The sequence below is a fragment of the Pteropus medius genome, unplaced genomic scaffold (genome assembly GCF_902729225.1).
Source record: "Pteropus medius unplaced genomic scaffold, Ma_sr-lr_union100, whole genome shotgun sequence".
NCBI lineage: Eukaryota > Metazoa > Chordata > Mammalia > Chiroptera > Pteropodidae > Pteropus > Pteropus medius.
The window spans coordinates 179317-204427 of NW_024349799.1; the positions used below are offsets into that span (position 1 = coordinate 179317).

Genomic DNA, 25111 nt, shown 5'->3' on the forward strand with positions numbered 1-25111 from the left:
CGGGGTACCTTTTAAACTAGATGGTGTAGACATTAAATATATAAGAGGTAGAGAAAAGACCAGTTAGAATATCCTCGTGGCCAATGCTAAACCATGTCACAAGTTTATTTTTATTTTATTTCTTGTGCAAATAATGTCTCTAACATGCTTAATGTGATCTTCTTATTTCATATTTTAAATATCATAATTTATTTCTTTATTTCATCCTGATTTACATTTTACTAATGGCTTATATGCTTGCTTCCACTGTGGTATAAAATCTCCCTGGCATTAGAGCCATGTCTAATTCACACTTGAAACTTCTATAAGCCTCAGTGCTGAGCAGTTATCACCATATAGTACACGTATTTTTTTTGTGTGTGAAGGAATGTGTTCCTTCCTACAGGCTATGGAGGTGGGGGAGCCAAACACCGTTCTTGATTTTGAATAGTTATTAAGAGCTTACAAGGTAGTTTTCACCTATTCTTTACGTACCTGACTAATAGATCCTCGTTTGGGAGGTCTCCCTCTTCTTCTGTTAGAAGGACTGAAGATAAAGGTAGGTGGATCATCAGGGAAGAAATAAGAAAAATCTTGTTCTGCTATTTTATATGTTGAAAGAGATGATGCCTTCATAAAAAAAGATAGGGTACAATAATAACACATTAGTAAACCATGTATAGATATGCTCTAACATGTCATAAGACTGCTGTTAAAAACATTAGATTTTCTTGTGTTATTGTGTAATAATATACGTTTTACTTAGTCTACTCGATCCTTCTAAAAAACATAATTAATCAGCTTTACCAGAAGGAAAACCAGAATTCAAAAAATTACTTCACCATAAAATACTCGAGTGTTTTAACAGTTTCTTGAATTATAAACTATTTCAAAATTAAGTTTGTACAATATTTTTTTGTTTGCTTTGCTTTTCCCTAATTTTGTATGAGATTTTCTATGTAAATAAATAATCTATATATTAACATTAAAACCCAGTGCATTTACCGATGAATTTTCTTAACCATATCCAAACTACTGAACATTTAGATTTTTCACCCCGCTTTGGGGTGATAACTTAAATATTTTTACGTATCAAATTTTAAAGTTGGTCTGGATAAAAGCAGAAATGTTGACAAATTCCTATAAAGTTTCAACTCAGAATTTTTCAGAGAAATCAACCTCATTTTTATTGGTATGGTTCTAGAATAACTGCTAAATTCAAAAGAGTTTCTCTGCTTTTACTTTGTATTCAGAACTTGTTCATCTTTTATTATCCATGTTCATTCAACGCTAGACTTTTTATTTTTGATTAGCAATTCTGAAAGTTTTTTTGGGTCTAATGGTCAGGATCATCATTCTTTCTCTCAAAGAAAACATGTGCCATTTACAGAAATATCTTCAGGACATACATAAGAAAACGATACATAATTTTAAATTATTAACAAAATAGGACTACTTCTACTGGGATTTCAATTTTCTGTATATTTTCATTTTTAGTAGAACATAGTTCTTAATATTTAAAATTCAATCACTTCTGGCCATCATAATAAATCAAGAATCTATTAAGATTTTACATAAATTCCATTAAAATGGTCATCTACTATCCCACATAACCCCTGAATATAGAGAATTGCCCTTTTAAGCATGAATATAAAGAACATGAGTGGTTTCTTCTCAAATATACACACTCAAAAAAGGTCAAAATAGGCTTTAATAAATTCACTGTCAAGGTTCCTTATTCACACAACACACAATACATACAAATATCCACATCTTTGTGTACTTGGAGGTACTCCTAACAATAGACTACACTCAGCACATTGGGCATGAAACTGTTTTTTTTTGTGGGGGGAGGAAGTGCCCATGTGCTTGCACCAGATGTCCACTAACGATCTTTCATTACACTCTAAGAAAAAAAATGTTTCCTGTCCCTTAATTTTCATTTATTTATTAAGTAAAGTTGAACTTCTTTTCATGTTTATTGATTATTTTCCTTGGTGAGTAACTGCTGATGTCCTTCACCACTTTTTCCTAACTGGGTTTTTGTTCACTGGTGTAAGAGATATTTGTCAATTACAGGAAATTGGCCAAGTGGCTATTTATGATATACACATATACAACTTTTCATACATATATTAATTAACTACCAAGTGCCAGGCACCAAGTGCAATTCACCACAAGTATCGAAATCATTAACTTTTTGTAAGCATCATTTTACGTGGTTATCTGATATTCAATTTATCTATAGATAAAACATAATTTAAGCATTCTCTTCTTATCGAGACAAATAAATACGTTCGCATTTAAAAAAATTATTTCAGATGATTCTATTTATGTTTTCGAATTTTTATATTTCATCCACTGTGAATTTTGATCAAGTCTAGTTGTCTGTATTTCTACTTGGGTGCTTAAGTTTTTTTAATTGACCTGAACTCCTCATTATATTTACTGGAAGTATTTTTCCTCCAGCACTTGCCCTTGAAACTTATAACATTTGAAACCTACATTTCTTTTCTTTTGATATAACATTTACATATAATGAAATGCACCAATCTTAAACATACAATAGCTGATTTCTGAAACATGCATACATCTTTCTAACCCATTCTACTACTTTTTTACTAAGATTAACATTTCTCCCAATGTGAGTTAAATATTTCTTATTTTTAAGAATTAGTTTTACCTTTTAACTTTTTACTCAATGTAGAATGTGAGTGGTCTAAACTTGACTTTTCCCCCTCTTAATGGTTATGAAAAAAATATAATCTATCTGCTTAGTATTAGTCTCTGATGTTCTTTTTATTATACATATTGCTCTCCTATCTCATAGGATATATTTTAACATTGTTCTTTGTACCTATTTTTGTGAGCCAGAACCCCACTATTAGAAAATTATAGTTGCCCCACCCCCACAACTTTGCTTTTTTCAAGTTTTCCATCTATTCTCACATGATTGACCCTTTTTACAAGGAGAAAAAGTGGTAGTACCAGCACCACCTAGCAATTCTAGAAATTGTGAAAACGGTATTTAATACAATAAATAAAGAAAGTTACTAAAAATTGGCTCTCAATAAAGAGCAATTTTCAACCAACTTTGAAATAACATTTCTGCAATGTTACAACTTTATACCAATACCCAATTCTTTTTTTCTTCTTTCTAACAAATAATTTCTTTGTTCTAATTACCTTAATTTTAATGACTCCATCTTGTGGTTCACAGTGTTGCTTCAGAAAAAGCTTTAGTTTATCACGAGAAAGTAGGTGTTTTCTCCGGCTAAAGGGGAAAAAGGAGGAGAAAAAGTAAAGTACTAGTATCAAAGAATTCAATCCAAACTACATAATCTCTGTAAATTCATAACCTCAATTTCAAGCCTAGGAAAAGAACATTTCATTTTCTAATACAGAAGTAACAAGAATCTTCATACTAAAGTGTATATGTAGAATGTTATAAGACCTACTTCTATGAGTGAATAAACAATATAAGAGTTTTTAAGTAGTGGCCCTCCCAAAAATGTATATTCTTTTCCTAGACTGTAAGAAGGACTACATGAAAGGATTCTAGTTTACTGCTATGTCCCAGCACCATGTAGCAGCTGACAAGAAGGTAATTATCTCTTGACTACTGAATATTCTAGCCCTTGAGAATTGTATTGTCTTATACGGCCTCTGCTAGCCACATGTGGTTTTTTTAATAAATAAAATTAAAAGTTCAGTTCCTCACTATTACTAGCCACATTTCAAGTGATCAATAGCCACAGTAGCCACTCAACAGCACACATATAATATTTCCATCACTGCAGAAAGTTCTACCTGTCAATGCTATTCTATCATATCAAGTCTTGCTTATAGGAACAGTACTACCTTTTGATGCTACCAAAGAGCTGTAAGTCAATTAAGTCTTCTATTATCAAGTATAGCTTTCTTATCTTATAATTCTTTGGCTCACCAATTAGTAAAAAAAAAAATGAACTAAGACTGTAACCAAGATCTAGCAGAATTATATTTAAGTTAAAGTATAAGTCAAAAGGCAGAAAATGAAAAATATTAAATAGGGAATTACATTATATATATCTTACGCTAAAAGCAAAAAAAAAAGACAAAACTCAACTTTGAATAAGGAAAATATCGGTAGTCTCAACTATGCTATTCATTAGCCCATAAACTGAACAAATTCAAAACTTTGAGTAATCTGTGAGCATTATCCTAGGAATACTATTTTTCAACATATAATAAAATGTAGAATGTTCCAGAGATCTTAAATTAATGATGGGCCCCCAAAAAACTACACACACATCCATATAGTTACAGAAAGTAATATATTCAACTCAGTAATGTATGTAATACTTATATTATCCCTTTTCTTTGGACACACGAGTATATACGGGGCAACAGGATGAGAGAATAAGTAAAAATATTTTCTATCAAACTAAATGCAAGATTGACTTGCATTTCCTATGTGGCAAGTTGTTAGCTGATAATGTCAACTTACTTTCAAATAACTAAGAGCCTAACCTCAATAGGCAAAAATAGGGCTTTTCCTAAAATATATCTATGTAACCTAGAGCCTGTTCTTTGAAATAGTAACTACGCACTACCCTCTCTCTTTTGATTAGGCCTCAAAGGGAATATTCATTTTTTATTATTTAACTTTCTTAAGGAATGAGAAGAGACTGATCGGATGTTTGTGTCTAATGAATAAAATATCACAAATGTGACATATCTGTAAGCACCATCAGATTTCTCAGCTTTGAAAACTGAATTCTCTCATGAGAAGTACTTCATAAATAGAATCCTTCTTAATTTCTTAGATGTGAAGACTATTAGGGGTTAGTTGCTAATCTAAACAAAGGGTTCATGGAGCCTATTACAATTCACTTTATCAGTCTATGATCATATAAACGTATATTTATTTTAAAAAGGAAAGCAATCACTTGCAACACTACCATGTGTTCTACATCAAATCTTCTTAATCCAACATAATTACACTACTTTAAACCAGCAAAGGCACTGAGTTTTACCTGATTTGTGTTGCTTTAACAATAGCACACTCATACAATTCTTTTTTAGTGGGTTGCACCTTGTACTTGAATAATAAGGGGTCAACTGCATCTCTTTTCTTCCTAAAAAGAGCAAAGACATAAATCAGTTAATAATTTTTTTGGAAAGATGAGATTTTAAATGGAAATCTAGTTTCTAAGAACATACAACAGAATATAATACATTTTTATTTTAACTAGGATTTTATAAGTTACTGATATTTCTCACCATTCTATTAGCCAAAATAGTACAAAGTACTATTTTATGTTACGTTGGTACTTTAATTACTCATTTGATAAATTTTTCTTGGGTGAAGAAACTAACAAGAGATGAATAAGCACAGAGTACCCAGTTTAGGTTACATAAATATGTAAACAAATAAACAGCTTTTGGATTTGCCTTTAAAATTTCTTCTTCATAGCTGTGTAACCCAAGAGCAAAAGTGGAGATAATGTAGTTTACCCTGTTTTAAGAATTCTCAAAGAGGCTATACATTTAATCTCTGCTCCCACAAACTTCTCATTTTTTCTTCCCTTTAAAGATGCATTCATTCATTCATTCTGTTATGAAGTTCAACATGTTACAACATGGATGTACCTTGAAAAATTATATAACTGGAATAAGCCAGACACAAAAAGATATTATATGATTCCACTTATATGAAATATCTAAAATAGGTAAATTCATAGAGACAGAAAGCAGATTAAAGGTTACTAGAGGACAGGGGGAGGAGGAAATGAGGAATTATTACTTAATGGGTACAGAGTTTCTATTTGGGGTGATGAAAAAGTTTTGAAAATAGTGGTGATAGTTGTACAAAACTGTGATTATAATTAATGCCACTAAATTGTACACTTAAAATGGTTCAAATGGCAAATATTATGTATGTTTTAACACACACACTCCCACAGAATGTTGATCATTTTGAGCACCTAGGCTTAATTCTAAATACGCTGTCTTTGTATGTCTTGCAGATATTACGAACTCTGATGCTGAGCAAAATTTCCAACTCCGAACTTCTATTTCTCCTCAATGATATAAGAATATGACCGTAAGACAACATACATGAGTGCTGTTACAGTTTAACTCATGGGAAATGCCCAATAAAGAATTGTTCCATTCCCTTTCCCTTTAGCCCACCTACTAAAACATAAGGAAATCTAGATTATGTTTTGTTGTTTTGTTGGCAGGGAGCAAACCTAAAAGTAAATATATTACTCACCTAAATTAGAGAATTAATAGAAACAACAGAATAAGGTCCAAAGATGACTATGTTTTACCCTTCCTGGTATCTCAGGATATAGCAATCTATAAACAACTAGGCATTTTATGATGTTGATGTATAGTGAAGGCTCAGAGTCTTGAAGAATCATACACAGGTTAAAAATATCTATAAATAAAGCACCTGACCAGCTTATTCACTTTTCCTTTATCAAGAGTCTATTCCAAGTACCTATATTCAAGAGTTAAGGCACAGCCTATATAGCCTGGAAATTATGACTGATTACTTTTATATACAAAAATCTGCATTTAACAATTCAAGACTCATCTAATATATAACTAACTTCATTTAAGGGCTGTGATCTTTGATATAGTCTAAAAAAACACATGAACTACTGTCAGAGCTGCTAAAGGACATACATTCTGCATCCCACACTCTGCATTCAATGACACACACAAGTTATCTATTAATTTCTTTTTGTGCTTAATAAAAGCAACTCAAGGTAACATGAGATGTATTAAAAGACTTATTATATAGGACCATGTCATGCTTCATTCGTTTACCCCACATCATTTTTTTTTGTCAGGCAATGTACTAGCTAGATGACCTCTTGCAAAGCCAATTAATCTTTCTAAGGCTCAGATTCTTGTTAAATAAAAATAACAGTACTCTTATAGAGCTAACAAATATGCATATCCAACACTTAGCACAGTGCCTGGACATAGTAAATGCTCAAATTCTAATTACAACTGTTCAAGTCAGACAAAATGAGAACTTAAATTACAAGGTTCTGAGGGATAGAACTTGATAGTTACTAGTATTTCAGGTGCAAAGGAGTTAAAAGTAGTTAAGAATGGCAGCAGGTTTCTTATTTGAATATTATGGTACTGTTCAATGAAAATAGGGAAGACAGACACACAAGACAGGCTGGAGAACGTATTGTTAAGTCTGAGATGCCTAAAAGGCACAGAGGGAACAGAATGGAGCAGTAAAGATTTAGGCAGTTGTGGAGAACAGAGGAGGGAGCTGAGTTAAAACATGTAAATGGACTTTTAATCAGTTGAGGACTCAGTTGAGATTTTAAATTTAACTGCAGACACTGCCAATCTACATGTTTGTGTGATTTTTCTCCAAGAGCAATCGGCTGACTCAACTGACTCAATTTCAGAAGATTAGAGTTTCTTTACCATATGCACTATAAAGTGCGTAAGTATAGTACTTAAAGTACAGAACGAATTTCCCCAAGTAAACAAAAGTGGAATGTGTAAGTGTAATTGAATGAGGTGTGCTTTAATTGCTCTTAAGCTGCTGACTAGAGTTAACTAACTAGCAAAGTTTCAATTTTGCAAACTCTAACACGTGTTGCTGAACCACATTATTGAGATCAGTGGTCCCCATAGGAAACAATGCTCCTATGAGAATCTAATGTCTGATGACCTGAGGTGGAGCTGAGGCGGTGATGCTAGTGTTGGGGAGAGGCTGCAAATACAGATGAAGCTTTGCACGTTAGCCTGGTGCTCATCTCCTGCTGTGTGGCCAGGTTCCTAACAGGCCAGGGACCAGTACAGGTCTGCAGCCTGGGGGTTGGTGACTCCTGGTTTAGATGAATAGTATACCACAGTAAAACTAGAAAGGATGAAGGGGGGATTCAAGAAAAATTGTTTCAATGGGATAGCATTAGTCAATCTGATATACATTTTAAAAATTAATAAAACTTACCCATTTTGAAAAGAACTGTTCTGTGTTTCTGAATCATCACTATCACTGATGATAATAGTTTCTCCATCTACACTACTGACATGTCCATTAGCAAAACCATTTTGATGTGATGGAGGGAGGACTTCCAAAATCCTACACTGTAACCTGAAAGAATAATAATACATTTAAAAATGTAAATCATCTGACATTTTATAATCAAATATTTCAGAACTGTCTACTTTGAACAACTTTAAAGCTATTCTGTTTTCTAGAAACTATGGATGATTGATGGAACTGATTTAATGAAAAAATCTGTAATATCCAATTTAAGCAAAGGTTAGCTATAATTTAAATTAACACAAAACTATTTAAAGGTCGATTTATCAAGGTTCTTGGTAATTATATTCTTAACTAAAGTTACTACTTAGAAAATCAAATTCTGGCACAATATCTCATTATACAGATTGGGCCTTATAGTTTTCCGAGTCTCCAATATTTTAAATTCTGAAATTCTCCTGATAATAACCATTTTTATTCTCACTGTAAATTTTGTTGTGATTTCTGATCTCTGAAAAGCTTCCTATTCACTAACTCTATTACCCCTATTTTGGCTTTCCTTATCTTTGCCCCCTCGCTCTGGATTTTATGGGTTGCAATTTCAGACTCATTCATCACAACTGAAATATTCCTCGATTCCATTTTACTGTGCCATTATTTTCAACTGAAATAATTAAAATGTGCTATATCCATACGATGGAATATTATTCAGCAAGAAAATAGAAATGAAATACTGATACATGCCACAGTATGGATAAACCTTGAAAACATTATGCTAAGTCAAAGAAACCAGATGTAAAAGGCCACTGTAGTATATGATTCCATTTATATGAAAAACCAGAATAGGCAAATCCATAGAGAGAGAAAGTAGATGTGTGGTTGTCAGGAAGTTGGAGGAAGGGGAGAAGGTGAGAGAGGGAAGCAATGATCAGTGTCTGCTAATGTGCAAGGGCTTTCTTTTTGGTGTGTAGAAATGTTCTAAAATTAGTTTGTAGTGATGGTTGTGCAACTCTATGAATATACTAAAACCATTGAATTGTAGACTTTAAATGGGCGAATTTTATGATATGTGAACAATATCCCAAGTTGTTAAAGACAGTATGAGTAAAAGCAGGGTAGAGGCGGGAGGGAGGAGGAAGAGAGAGAGAGGAAGAGAGAGACAGAGCACGCGCGGGCATGTGCAAGCATGTACATTGCTAGAATTATATCTATGGCACCTCTACAACTCGTAGACAATCCAGGGGGAGGTTTTATTAACTCAGAATATTTTAAGCATATATATACACACCAGTGGGTAAATCCTTATTCTCTAGAGAAAAAGTGGTTCAAGATTAGACAATTAGCTCACTGTACCATTCATTTAATCATTCCATGCTATAAACAAGTATTGATATATTGTGGGCATTCATAAGATTGCCTGTCTATTCACCAGCCCCATTCTCCTAGGAACTTCATTATTATCACACCCCGCCTTCCTCCATATAGCTATTGGTAGAGCTGTCATAATCCCACAAGACCCTGGCCATTAGTTAGTTGATATTGGGCGGACTCCTTTTTTTGCTGAGCCAATACATTTTCCCTGTGATTTTAAAATCTGGTATCTAGAAAGTAAAAATCAGTTCCTCTTCTGTCATGTACTCTATAAGACATAAAATTCTGGTAGTGCTGGCACTCATGTTTCCTGCCACATGGAGCAGGCCAGTATGCAGTGAGAGAAGATAGAGCCTACAAAGAGAGAAGAGAGGAAAGATAACGAATATTAGAAGCAATCAGTTCTCTTATTCCTATTCTTCCTCAGACTTAACTGCACCTTGCCCATCTCAGGTTTAGCTGTTTCTTTCCTTTTATTCAATAAACTGCTAATTTGGCCTTTTGCAAATTTTTTTTTTTCAAAATGAATTTTTGTCCCAGGCAAAATAAACAATCATACAATTCCAGAAAGACGAACAGTATACTTAGAGCTGGTTTATTTTGGGAAGCTGGTGGATTTTTATAAGAAAATAGTACTTATTTTCATTAGTGTACACTTTAACATACGCTTGTATTCTCCTTTGTGAGAACATCTTTAGTATCCCCTATAATATCTAATATTGCTGTCAGGCGCAGAGAAAATCAGGACCATGGATTTCCTGCTAGTAACTTAGCACTATACCCAAATAGAAGAAAGCAACTGGTTCTACAGCACCCCAGCGCTTAAGAGTCAATGAAATGTAGATTATATGGGTGAATTTTAAGCATTCAAAACAGCGTACTTTCCTCCTTCACTTATTTCCTCTCATTCTGAGACTTACACAGCTTAAATTAAAAGAATCATACATGGTTCCTTTACAATGTTTTTAAAAACAATTGAGAGAAAAGGAGACTCGAATTACTAAAATGTGAAATGAAAGTGGGGACATTACTAGTGATTTTACAGAAATAAAAAAGATTATAAGAAAATACTATGGACAATTGCATGCTAACAAATTGGATAACCTAGAGGAAATTGACAAATTCTTAGAAACACACAAACTACCAAAACTGACTCAAGAAGAAATAGAAAATCTGGAAAGATCTATAACTAGCAAGGAGATTGAATCAGTAATCAAAAATCTTCCAACAGCGAAAAGCCTAGGACTAGATAGCTGGTGAATTCTACCAAATATTTAAAAAATCTTCTCAAAATCTTCCAAAAAACTGAAGAGGAGAAAACACTTCCTAACTCATTCTATGAAGTCAGCATTACTCTGATACACAAATCAGACAAAGACATGGCAGAACATGTAAAGAACTCTTATGACTCAATAAAAAAAACGAACAATCCAATTCAAAAGCAGGCAAAGAACCGGAATAGATATTTCTCCCCAAAAGATAAAAATGGCAATAAGAATATGTAAAGAAAGATTGCTCAGCATCATTAGTCATAAGGGGATGCAAAATCAAAACTGCCACCTTCGTACCCATTAACATGGTTATTATTAAAAAAAACAAAAAATGGAAAATGTCGAGTGTTAGCAAGAATGTAGAGAAATCACAACCCTGATGTTAAAATGGTGCAGCTGCTATGGAAACCAATATGGCGGTTCCTAAGAAGATGAAACACAGAATTATCATATGATCTGGCAATTCCACTTCTAGGTATGTACCCAAAAGAACTAAAACAGGAACTCAACAGATACCTGTACACCAATGTTCATGATAGCATTATTTACAATAGTCAAAAGGTGAAAATGACTCAAGTGTTTATCAACAGGTGAATGGATGAACAAAATGTGGTATATACACATATCATGGAGTATTATTCAGCTATAAAGGGATGAAATTCTGATACATGCTGCAACATAGATGAACTTTGAAAACATTAGGCTCAGTGAAATAAGCCAAACACAAAAGAACAAATATTGTATGAATCCACTTATATAAAGTATCTAGAATAGGCAAATTCACAAACAGAAAGCAGAACAAAGGTTACCAGGTACTGGAGTGTGGGAGAAATGGGCAATTATTGCTAAATAGCTATAGAGTTTCTGTTTGGGATGATGAAAAAGTTCTGGAAATAGTAGTGATGGTTACACAACACTGTGAAATATACTTAATGCCACTGAATTGTACACTTAAGAAAGATTACAATGGTAAATCTTATGTTTATTTTACCACAATTTTTTTAAAAAGAAATTTTTTGTGTGTGTTCTAAAGTAAAGCATAAGAAGGTTCAGTTAACAAACCTATATTGGTAGCAAACGGAAATAGTGTCAAAAGAATTGAAGGTTGACTTTTACCACTAGCTGATAAAACTAAACCAGTGTTTCTAAAGAGGAACAACTATAGGAAATCATATCAAAACTTCTTAGGTAATTATGTCGTTAAATGATAAAAAGGTTCTGTAATTTGGTGACATGAACTGCACAAAGATATGCAAGGAATCATATGGACCCACTTTCGAAGGGCCTAGGGATCACATCCAGGGATCATATTGGTCAGAGTTCCAGGAGGTGATGAAGAAAGCTTTTCAGTGAAACTTTGACAAGGTTCTTCAAGTTAGAAAAAGACATGTTTTAACTGGAAGAGACCAGGTGAGTGCCCCTAAGTGGTGATGGTCGAGGGGGTCATGAGGGAAAAACAAAGAAAATGGGTCTACTCTGGGCACAAGTATGGTTGGCACAGAGCCTAAAATGGTTTGACAGTTCTTTGAAGGGAGTACTCTATGACCTCAGTGGGGCCCACAGAGCTAGAATAATTTAAGAACTAACATTTAAAACCAACAGAAAATTAACAGACAGAAATGCAATTCCTTTACAAAACCAATAAGGGAGAAGGAAAGCAGTACGGCATAGGGACATTGCCTAGAATGTAATAAATGTTGTATATATAAATTATACTAGTTATTATCAATACTACTATTAATTTTGTACCACACCCAAACCACAGGTAGCCATTTCTTGCTAATCTAATCAAGGTTAGGCCTTTCATTGATGCTTAGCTAAACTTCAGTTAACTATTCAGGATGTCAACACCTAAAAAATTTCCAAAGAAATTTTCAAATCCACTTGCTATGATTTCTCAGTTCTAGGGAGTCTAAAGAAGACTAGAGTATAAAAAAGGTTAAAGAATCATAAAATAAGACCTAGCTAGTGAGTTTAGAGTATAGAAACTTTATAAATTAAAAGTAATGCTCCATTATTTGAGGACAGAGTGGAGGCTGATGATCAAGATGGTCCTTACTATTAGAGTTCCTGTGTGCCAGATAACTATATAAATTATGCATATTTATCTCCTCATATCAATTCTGCAAATTACATATTTTCCAGAAGATGAAATTCAGAGTCAGAGAAGTTAAATCAGGTGCTCATGTTCACACAACCACTAATGGTACAGGCAAAACTTTGACTCTGAAGCTCATACTTTCTAATCCTCGCACTTGATTACTGGAGTTGAGGAGGAACAGCAACACTTTCTTGAACCAAAGCTATCTCAGAATTTTAAGCCTAGGCAGTCAAGAAGCTCCCAAAGTGTTAACAACTTGAACATATTTCAGAGTGAAATCAAGTCTGTAGAAATGCAGCAAGCACAGCATGAGGACACAGCAGAAGTCACCCATAAATCTGTAACAGTGACAAGCTAAATAAGGAAATAGCCTTTTATGAGAATATTCTGGAATGGTATATACCTCTCCATCCAAAAAAGTTGTTTTTGTTTTAATAGTCACTCATTTGTTTTACCAGTCATAGTTCATTTTATCTCAAAGTACAAATTCATTAATGCAAAAGCAAATTATAAAACATTCTACAATTGAAATATGTCCAGAATTTTTACAAGGCATTTGGGGTAGAAGATAAACAATTAACAGTAAAAGGAAAGAAGACTAGAAACCTGGGGAGACCTACCTGACATGGAAGACTGCCTCTCTCTGTGTGGGTCTCCCAAAATGGAATATATCGAATCTATGGCATACTTCAACCTGCTCCATTGTGTTGCCTCATTAACCTTTATTTTCTTGAAATACAGGTGCCAAGAACATTTATTTAAAAATGCTGTGCTTGGATAATTTCTTTTAGGTAGAAACAGAATAAACCTGCTTAATTTGAAGTTTAGAGTTTAAAAAACTCAAATTAAGGAGGTTATGTGAAATTTCATTTTAAGTGGAGGAAACGAGACCAGTCAAGTCTGTTACCTGAACAAGACTGTAAATTATGTTGATTACTTGTGAATGGGGAAGAGGTCAGATAAGGTTGCTTTGTTTGTAACTCATCACTTTCTAGGCAGACTGATCAGAATAACTTAAAAAATGTTTCATTTTAAACTGTTCTAAGACTTTTTATGAACCAGAAAACCAGGCCTTATTATTTTTCCAATTAGCATCTGACCTGTTATAAGCCTAAATATCATAACAAATTCATTAGATTCTTAATAAAGATTGAATCCATTATTAGAAGATATATAGTAAAAATAAAAATCATTAGAAAGCAATTCTAGATATAAGATACATGGGTTAAGTCCTACATATTCTAATAAGTTTCAAAAACCTGGATATTATCAGCATGCTGTTAAAATTCTTTAGTACTCAAAATTATTATCTTAAAGCCATCATGAGTTAGTTTGGCTAAAGTATCAACCAAATTAATTTGAGTTAAAGCTTTATCAAAATACTTTAAAATTCCAACTAGTGTGTTCAAATTAATAGTTATGCAAAGTGTTTGTGGGCTCAGCTTTATGTTGGCCTAAAGCAAATCCTATTCTGTCAGGTCAGCCCTCGCACAACAGCTCCTCTATTATAGTCACCGATCAGTCCTCACAACCAATCAGCCAGAGAATCAATCCCTCTCATTGATGTGCCAACAGCAATAAAGGCTCAACTACAACAGAAGGGAACACACAACCCATTCAAGGGACACACCTGAAGCACCTGGCTCAGGTGACCAGGGAGACTATGCCACTGGGCCCCACAGAATATCTACTATATAAGGCCACTCTACCAAGACCCAGAGACATAGCAGCTCTACCTACTACATAAAAACCAACACAGCGAAGCAGCTAAAATGAGGAGCCAAACATTTCCCAAACAACAAAAAAGAATAAAGCTCCAGAAAAGAACTAAACTAAATGGAGTCAAGCATTCTACCAGATGCAGAGTTCAAAACACTGGTTATAAAGATGCTCAAAGATCTCAGTGAGAACTTCAACAAAGAGATGGGAAACATAAAAATGGAGATAGAAAACAAAAAAGAACCAGTCTGAAATGAAGACTATAATAACTGAAATGAAGAATATGTTAGAGGGAGTCAACAGTAGATTAGGTGAAGTAGAAGATAAAATCGGTGTTTTGGAAGGTAAAGTTGCAGAAAACACCCAATGAGGACAGCAAAAAGAAAACAATCTAAAAAAAAAATGAGGATGGTTTAAGAGACCTCTGGGACAACATCAAATGTGCCAACATGTGCATCATAGGGGTACCGGAAGGAGAAGGGAGAAAGCTAGGAATTGAAAACCTATCTGAAAAAATAATGATAAAAAACTTCCCTAACCTAGAGAAGGAAATAAACATACAAGCCCAGGACACGCAGAGTTCCAAACAAGATGAACCCAAAGAGGCCCACACCAAGACACATCATAATTAAAATGCCAAAGGTTAAAGACAAAAAGAAAAACTTAAAAGCAGCAAGAGAAAGCAGTTAGTAACCTACAAGGGAGCACCCATAAGACTGTCGGCTGATTTCTCAACAGAAACTTGGCCGGTCAGAAGGAAATGGCAGGAAATATTCAAAGTGATGAAAAGCAAGGAACTAAAACAAGATTACTCTACCTGACAAAACTTTCATTTAGAATTTAAGGACATAAAGAGCTTCCCAGACAAGAAAAAGCTAAGGGAGTTCAGCACCACCAAACCAATGTATTACAAGAAATGTTCAATGGACTTCCATAAGAAAAAGAAAAGATCAAAAATATGAGTAACAAATTCATAGATAAAGAGAATATTTTGAGGGCTACTAGACGGGAGGGGGTTTGGGGAGACGGTGAAAAAGGGCAAAGGGATTAAGCAGTACAAATGGATAGTTACAAAACAGTTATGGAGATATAAAGTGTAGCACAAGGAAAATAGTCAACAATGTTGTAATAAATATATAAGGGGGAGGAAGGGTACTAGATTTAGTGTGGTGATCACTTTGTGAGTTATACAGATCTCTAAATACTATGCTGTACAACTGAAACTATTATTGTACGACAATTATAATTGAAAAAAACTCATTGAATCGTACAATATGAGCAACTAATTATCTATTTCAATAAAGCTGGGAAAAAATACAACTAATAAAAGGGCAATAAATACGTATCTATCAAGAATTACTTTAAATGTAAATGAATTAAATGCTCCAATCAAAAGACAGAGTGGCTGAATGGATAAGAAAACAAGACCCTTACATATGCTGCCTACAAGAGACTCACTTGAGATCAAAAGACACACATAGACTGAAAGTAAAGGGATGGAAAAATATATTTCATAAAAAAGGAAGCAAATAAAAAATCTGGGGTAGTAATACTTACGCAAAGGCTATAACGAGACAAAGAAGAGCCCAATAATTTCACTTTTGGGTATTTATCTGAAGTAACCTAAAACACTAACTTGAAAAGACAATATGCATCCATATGTTTATTGCAGCATTATTTACAATAGCCAAGATACGGAAACAACCAAAGTGTCCATCAATAAATGAATGGATAAAGAAGTGATTCATATATACAATGGAATAGTACTCGGCCATAAAAAAGAATGCAATCTTGCCATCTGCAACAACATGGAGGGACCTAGAGGGTATTATGCTAGGTGAAATAAGTCAGACAGAGAAAGACATATGATTTCACTTATCTGTGGAATCTAAAAAACAAAATAAGTGAATAAACAAGAGAAACTCATAGATAACAGAAAACATCTGATGATTGCCAGATGGGCGGGGGGTTGGAGGGATGGGTGAAAAAAAGGGAAGGACTTAAGAAGTACAAATTGATAGTTACAAAATAGTCATGGGAATATAAAGCACAGCATAAGGAATATAGTCAATAATATTGTAATAACTATGTATGATGTCTGATGGGTATTAGATTTATTAGGGTGATCACTTTATAAGTTATATAAATATATGATCGCTGTGTGGTGCACCTGAAACTAATGTAATATTGTAATGTCAACTGTAATTGAAAAAAAAAATTTTTTTAAAAGAGACGATAATCTTGTGAGGAGGTAAAACCAATGTACAAAAATCAGAGAAAAAACATTAAATAAAATAAATTTAGCAGAAAGTGACCTTTTGTTTTCAACATGATAATAATATTTTAGAACATTTAAATAGGCTTCAATGTAAAGGATGGATACAGGAAGAGAAGCAGGCTTCTTGCCTTTCTTCTATCTCGCTGTCATCCTAAACAAAGAAAACAATGGTCACAATCTTGGGATGATGGAGCAAAAAAAACCAGGAAAAAGCCTGAGTTCCTGACAACTTTGTGGACCTGCATGCCCAACCTCACCCTACAACTTCTGTACTTAATTTTACATGAGAGAGAAATTTCTATTTTGTTTATGTTACTAAAATTTTTTCTATTATATGCACCCAAGTCAAATCCCAGCTATTAAGGAAAAAGCAATAAGCAATCTATTAGGTATACTACTAGATACTTTTATTAACCACTGATCAATTTATAAATATTTTGTCTATGTTAAACTTATACTGAGAGTACTGTATTCTTCAATTCAGACAATAAAAGCTGAATAACATTTTCAAACTTAAAAGTTACCTTGCCATTGGCAATACAGATTTCAAATCACATTTGTTTCAGGAAGCTGAAAATCTGAAGAAGGAAAATAAGTTTAACAAACTATGATTTGTGGGTGTGGCTACAAAAAAGCAACATGGGGGATCCTTGTAGTGATAGAAATGTTGTGTGTCATGACCTTATCAATGTCAATATCCGGTTTGTGATATTGTACTACAATTTTGCAAGATAGTATCAATAGGGGAAATTCTACATTATTTTACAACTGCATGTTAACCTACAGTTATTTCAAAACAGAAAGTTTAATTAAAAATGCTAATGATAAATATTCGGAAATTATTAATTCCAATTAAAAGCACTCATTTTACATTACAGGTAAAATCAATAAAAGATAAAAGTAATGTGTACTATATATATTACTAAAAGCTACAGTAAATAATGACATTGTAGTATTGGCAAAAGAATAGCCATACAGATAAATGGAAGAGAAGAGAGTCTAGAAATAGACCCAAGATTCTATTTATATTTATATTCTGGAAGGGGCAAAATTATAAGGACAAAAAACAGATTAGTGATCGCCAGAGGATAGGAGGTAGGGACAAGGGCTGACTAAAAAGGGCCACAAAGGAACTTTTAGAGGATAATAAAAATGTTCTTCTATGTCTTCTTGTAGTGGGTTATATGGCTGTAGGCGTGAAAATTTAGAACACTTAAAAAGGGTGAATTTTCACAAGAAGGTAATGTTCTTTAATAAAGCTTTATTAGCTTAGACTGCTCAGGATAAAGGCCTACTGAATGTAAGTTATTTAATTTAAATTATTCTTTAACTTAAAAGAAAACCATTTATTTATTGCTTTTCTAAAAATATTAATACTTATATGAGAATGGCAAATTGAAGTAGGTCCACTTGTTAGATCTCATTGAAGTACAGACTGGTCTTCTAACTTATGAGAAGAATAGCCAGAGAGTTCTGTGTAATACATAAAACTTTGTAAAGGGAATCCTATTCTACAGTTTGTTTCCCTCTCAACTATAAATATAAAATTCATTTTAAAATTCCTATTTTTCATGGAAAGAAGTTCAATATACTGGTGTTTTCTTATTTTTATTTTTATTTTTAATTTTTATTTATTTATTTATTTATTTTTACGCCTACAGCACCCAGTCTTCCTAGGTGGTCTGCCATCCAAGTACTAACCAGGCTCGACCCTACTTAACTTCTGAGATCAGATGAGATTGGGCATGTTCAGGGTGGCATGGCCATAGACTGGTGTTCTTTCTTATAACCTAAGTTAGTTAAATCAAATAAAGTCAGATGATTTCCACACATCAAAAATATAGTGCATAAAAATAACTAAGAATTTGTAAAGAAATTATTAAATACACGACAAATTAAGATGACGAAATTATAATTATTACTCCTTGCATTCTCAAATTCTTTTAGTGGAAGCTCAAACAAAATAACCTAAATATTTTTTATTATCCTGAGGGTCAATAAACATTCTTAACATGGTAACAATGAAATCAACATGCTGACTCACTGACTGAAAGTGGACGAGGAAAGATGCAAGCATATCTTTATAAAGATAACTAGGTAAATATCAGCCCATTCTAATGGCCAATCAGAGCAAATTATTCATGGAGTGCTAAATTAATTCAGCATTACAGTACCTTTCATTCATTCTATTTGAATGTTAGGGACATATTCACTAGCCAATAAGACTTATCTATGTCCTTTGTTTGTCCAGTTTTGTTGAGAAATAATTCACATATATTACTGTATAAGTTTAAAGTGTACAGCATGATGGTTTGATTTACATGTTGTGAAATGATTACCACACTAAGTTTAGCTAACATCCATCATCTCATATAGATAGAATAAAGAGAAAAGAAAGAAGAAAAAAATTTTTTTCTCCTTGTAATGAAAACTCTTAGGATTTACTCTTAACGACTTTCCTATATACTAGGGGTCCCCAATTCCCAGGCTGCTGACCTTACAGGTCTCTGGCCTGTTAGGAACCAGGCCACATAGCAGGAGGTGAGCAGCAGGTAAGCGAGAGTGAAGCTTCATTTGTATTTGCAGCCGCTACCCAGCACTAGCATCACCGCCTCAGCTCTATCTCAGATCATCAAGCATTAGATTCTCATAGGAGCACTGGTCCCTAGTGTCAAAAAGGTTGGGGACCGCTGCTGTATACCATACAGCAGTGTTAACTACAGTCATCATGTTGTGCGTTACATCCCTGGTATTTATCTTATAAATGAAGTGTGTACTTTTTGATCACCTTCCCTCAGATCTCACTCCCTATCTGTCTTCTTAATGTATTTATCTTATTCAGTACTTCATTAGTCATTCACATGTAGTTCACTTATCTTTGTCCTTAAAATTCTATTCCTACTACCAATAGACTATAAATGCTTGAGAACAGTAAGAACAAATGCTTTGCTCGTATTTGATTATCCTGTTGCATCTAACAATGGTTTTCAGAGAAAATATTGAATTCAATTGGCTAAAACAAAAAATATGTTGTGAGACTATCTCATCATGTTTTATTTTCTTTATAGCACTGTTGAGTATCTGAAATCACCCAGTTGATTTGTGTGTTTCTCTCTCTTGCACTTAAATGTAAGTCCCTACTCCTTAATCACTACCATCTTCCCAATACTTACAGAGCAATACTGAACACATAATGCTTATTGAATGAATCACATAAAATTTGGCTTTGTGTATACCTTAAGTACTAAATTAAAATATTCTCTACCACCTCCAAGAAAAAAAGCCAGAAATAACTGCACTGTCATCCCTGGAAACTGTGCCAAAAGATAAAAAAACAACAAACAAATAATTTTATTTCCCTCCATGCTTGCAGTCACCTTTTGTTGCCACTAGATAGCATTCTTTCATCTGCAAGCAAAATATTTGAAATGTTTAAACAGCTCAGAGTACAAAAGTAAAATAATTAAGGCACTTCTGACAAATATAATGGTTAACAATTTAAATAGGAGGGGAATCTGTTTAAATATTAGAGCTTTTTTCTCTTTGGATCAATGGCCAGAAGATGATGCTGATTTTTCAGACATTCAACAATATGACATGAATCACTCTTTACATATATAAAAATTGTAAAATGCTCAAGTAAAGTGAAAGGTACATAGTGGGTGATCAATAAGTACATTCAACTATAATCTTTTAATCCTGCTTAAGTGTTATCCTTTAGCATTTTTTTTCCACACTCATTTATTCCTCCTAAACAGAAGCACAGTGGTTCTGACACTGCCTGTGCTTGAAAACTTTACTGTTTATGACACTGGGCAAGTTTTAATTAATTAACTTCTGTGTATGAGTTCCTCAGCTGTAGATTGGGCAAATGAGTACCTATCACATATGGCTGTTGTGGGAATAAAGTAAGAGAGTGTAAGTAAAAAGCTTAGAATAGTGCCTGGCAGATAGTAAGCTCTGAAAAGTTTACTGGTATTGTCAACATCTCCCTGAAATGACATGCAGTGAACTTTCAAGAACAGTTGACTATGATACAAGAAAATTAGGGACTGGCTAGAAAAAAGATGAGTCATCACAGCTGGCAGACTCTTCACTTGTCTCTGTCAAGTACAGGAAGGATCTAACATTTACTGAGTGCTTTATGGGCCAGGTATTACACTGAGCTTCTAACAAACAGTGACCACTATTTTCAGACTGCTGCAGTTAAGGCCTCTATTAAATCATACTTCCCTGATCCTCTCCCACATCAACTCTGGACTTGCTCATGTGATGGTCAATGGAACAGTAGCAAACATGGAGCACGCTGAGGCTTGAAATGTGCTTGCATACTGGAGTTTGTCATCTCTTGATTCTGGGAACCCCGTCACCACCCTGGGAATAAATCTGGATTAGCCTCCTGAAGGATGAGAGGCCACATAAAAGTAGCCACTTCAGTCTAAGGCCCCAGACACATGAGTAAGGCTATCCTAAAGTAGAAGACCTAGACAATCCAGCCCCAGACGGGCCAGCCCAGGCCATAAGAACACTCCAGCCAACCACGGAATCGTGAGAATAATGTTTATAGGCCACTAAGTTTTGGGAGTGGTTTGTTATGCGGCAAAAAGCTAACTAATACAAGCACCATATGAATATAGATATATTTCAATTTTATAGATTAGGAAAGAAGATTCCCAGACCTAGTAAGTTTGGCTCCAAAGACTTTTCCCACCATATCAAGCCACCCCTGCATGCTATACTCTGATTTTAGATAAAACGGGATCTCTGGGGATTTTAATCTGCAACCCTAATTTAAGCAGTAACCGGTCCTCTATACCAGGAGTCAGCACACTATGGCCCAGGGGCCAGATCCGACCCTCTGCCTGTTTTTGTAGTCTGCAAGCTAAGAATAATTTATACATTTTAAGTGGTTTAAAAATAAAAATAAGAATACTTTGTGACATGTGAAAATAATATGAAATTCAAATTTGGTGATCATAAATAAAGAACTACTAGAATACAGCCACGGTCATTTATATGTTGTCTACAGCTGCTTTTGTACTGTAAGAGCAAAGTTGGGTGACTGTGACAGAGACCACATGGACTGTAAAGTCTGTAATATTTACTATCTGGCTCTTTATTAAAAAAAATAAAATGTGCTGACTTCTGTTTAGAATTATTCTCTTGGTATATATTTTAAATTTAAACAAATTTTGCCTGGCCTTTAATAATGAGATTTTTTGTGTGTACTTTTACCTCTCCTTTTCCTTTCATTGAAAATAATTTTAGCTTGTCATTTCTCTTCTTTAACTTTTATCTGTGGATGGTCTCTAAATTTGTCTGAGAGAGACAAATAACTTAATTTTTAAAACAGTAATTCAGAACCAATAGGTCAAATGAATTTCACTTACATGCCATACTACTGGCCTCCAATTCAGCATGGAAAATTAATAAACTACGATTTTATCTTGTTCTCAGAAAAATTCAAAATATGAGAAAGCTATTCTTTAAAAACTGTGATCTTACGTTGACCAAATGGAACAGACCATGAAGGAGGTAGAAAAAAGTTAAGAGATATTTTATTCAGAAGACTCTCTAATTTCTTGGACCTAAACACGTGTAATAACCACGCAGAAATGAACTTCCCTTTTATTCCTTAAGGGATTTCAGGACAGAAGTAGCTGTATACAGTTTCCCCTCTTTTGTGAGACTTGTTTCTAGTATTCTTCCTCCAGAGGGAACGAAGAACTTCAGAACCACTACTATTCTGCTTCACCATCCTGCTGCCAGTAACCAGTTCAACGAGATACAAACTGAAGCAAACACCTGATTTCCTCTTATATTAGAAAAGAGATGAAGCTCAATTTATTTGCCATTCTTCATTTTTATCATTTTTTATACTATAAGACCCCTCTACACCACAGTAATGACCATAGGTCCTGCTGAAGACAGCTGACTCAAATGCACTTTACATTAGTGCAAAGGATCAATAAAGAAGTTATCATAGAAACTAACCACCCTCACCCCCAACATTTACCATTCAAAGACTTTTGAGAGGCATTATTAGATAGATGTTCTTAATGCCCAGTGCGATGTGAAGGCCTCTGGACACTGAAGAAAATGAGTAAGTTTGTATGATCTGTTAAAAACTTCACTGAACTATTGTGGTAAGCATCAAGCAGTTGAGTTCATTTAGAAATAGTTACAACATAAGCTTTACATATTATTTGAATTAAACATGTATAGAAAACAATTCATATTCATTTATTTTTGTAACTATTTATAGATTTTTAGGGTATAAAAAAGGATTTTCAGGATAGTCTCCCAATTTATATTCTTATGGAAGCAAATGAGGATTCCAAATTTTAACTATTAAACTTGCAATGATAATCCAGGAATCAATTAGGTTGTAGGTATGGATCTCTGGAACATACAACAAACACAATATATATCTAAAGAAGATGGTTCCACTCTAACTTAGAATTCAAGAACAACAACAACAAACCCCAGCTGTCCCAAGTACCCTCCTTTTTTGTTTCTAATAAAAATTATATCTATGTATTAGGGTAATCAGGAACTAAAGACTAAAAACAACGATTTTGGGATGTTGCTTAGGACTCTCCTTGGCCAAGAACCAGGAATTGTGACCTTAAAAGGTCAGTAGCGTAAACTGAATAGAAAGCCTTCTTTCTGAAAAAGAGCTATAACAAATTTAATATATGTTGCTAAACATTTTATATTATCTTTGCACCTAAACAAGGACCCTTCCTCCTTTAATCTTTTCTAATCATTTATATTTTTCTCTGCCTTTAACTTTCTAGTTAAATAACCCTTTTCCCAAAATTTCTCCTTGATTAATCCCACCTGGATCCAGTCACTGACATTCAAGCATGTATGTTTAAATCAAAGTAACTATTTGTTTCTCATTTATATCTTTTATGTTCATCCTATCTTCTCAATATATTTAGTATATCCCCTTATTCTCAATATTAATACACTTTAATTAATTATGATTCACTAATACCATTTAGGTTAGCAATATAAAAAGAGCCCAAAGATAATAAGTTCATTTTCTCATTTCCAATTCTAATATATACTAAGTGCCTACTCTCTGTATTATAGGCTTTTTTGCTAATTTTCTCTTACTTCATTAGACTAATGTGCTTAAAGCATTCCACCAATGCAACATAGCCATGGGGGGGTGGGCGGAGTGGGGGGAGAAAGCCATAGAGAATACACTTTAATAGTTGAATAGTTAAGAGCTCTAGTTGGTTGGTCACTATTTGATGCCACAATTGGTATGTTTATAAGATTAAAAAGTATCTGTAATCTTTCTTTTACAAAGTAGCTCTTAAAAACAGTATTGAACTATATAGTTTCTTATGCTTCTTGACTAGATAACATTTTGTAAATTTTCAATCTAAATAGTATTAGGATAATATTTGGGAAAATCTAGCTATAAATAAAACTATGGAGCAAATCCAATTCTGCTATTTTACTGATTTAACCCTAACTTGGGAAAAGGTCAGTCAAAAGTCAAAGACTATTTGGAAGAAAATGCAGTTTATTATTTTCGAGGAGGATTCACACAAGGCTAGCAAAATAACTTTCTCCATCCTCAGAAAAAGGCAATATTACAAGTAAGCTTTTTAGGATACAGGAGTTTAACCAGTTTATGCAAAACTAAATAGAAATGGGGTACATCTATGTGTTCTGATACAGGAAGACATCCAAACCATTACTAAGTGAAAAATCTGCTTGCTATTTAAAAAAAAAATTAGTGTAGTAAAGAGAAAAGGAGAACCACGTACTAATTTTTTTTTTTTTTTTTTTTTTTTTTTTTTTTTAGCAATGGTTATCTCTGAAGGGAAGATCTGGGAAATGCACTCTAGGCCTTCACCATCTGTGCTTTTCTCGGATACACAGGAATACAGGGAAAAAAGATTTTAAAAAGTTATGAACTTCAGTCTTGAGTAGAGCATATAATTTTTTTTTTTTAATTTAAAGACTTTTACTGAGGAGTTTTAGTTTTGCAGCAAAATTAGGAGGAAAATATAAATTTCCCATACACTCCCTGCCCCCATACATGCATAGCCTCCCTAATTATCAATATCCCCACCACCCTTGGAGTAGAACATTTGTTACAACTGATGAAACTACATTACTATATCATCATTACCCAAAGTCCATCATTTACATTAAGGTTCCTTCTTGGTATTGTACATTTATGGGTTTGCACAAATGTATGACATGTATCCATCATTATAGTATCATACAGAATAGTTTCACTGCCCTAAAAATTCTGTGCTCCACCAATTCATCCCCCATGCCTCACACCTCAAACTCTGGCACTACTGATCTTCTTCCATAGCTTTGCCCTTTCTAGAATGTCATAGTTG

At 33.8% G+C, this 25111-nt stretch overlaps 1 protein-coding gene and 1 pseudogene across 4 annotated transcripts in view; both read right to left on the reverse strand.

Annotated features, from left to right (window-relative positions):
• The window catches only part of BAZ1A (bromodomain adjacent to zinc finger domain 1A), an 82217-nt gene that overhangs the window by 38820 nt on the left and 18286 nt on the right, over positions 1-25111 (reverse strand). For all 4 annotated transcript variants that reach the window (XM_039885648.1, XM_039885646.1, XM_039885649.1 and 1 more), the window contains 4 exons: positions 7958-8101; positions 4998-5099; positions 3166-3253; positions 475-609 (listed from right to left, as the gene is read on the reverse strand). In XM_039885648.1, coding sequence (XP_039741582.1) covers positions 475-609; positions 3166-3253; positions 4998-5099; positions 7958-8101 — 469 coding nt within the window. The remainder of the gene's footprint in view (positions 1-474; positions 610-3165; positions 3254-4997; positions 5100-7957; positions 8102-25111) is intronic.
• On the reverse strand, positions 18386-18504 carry LOC120621273 (uncharacterized; annotated as a pseudogene).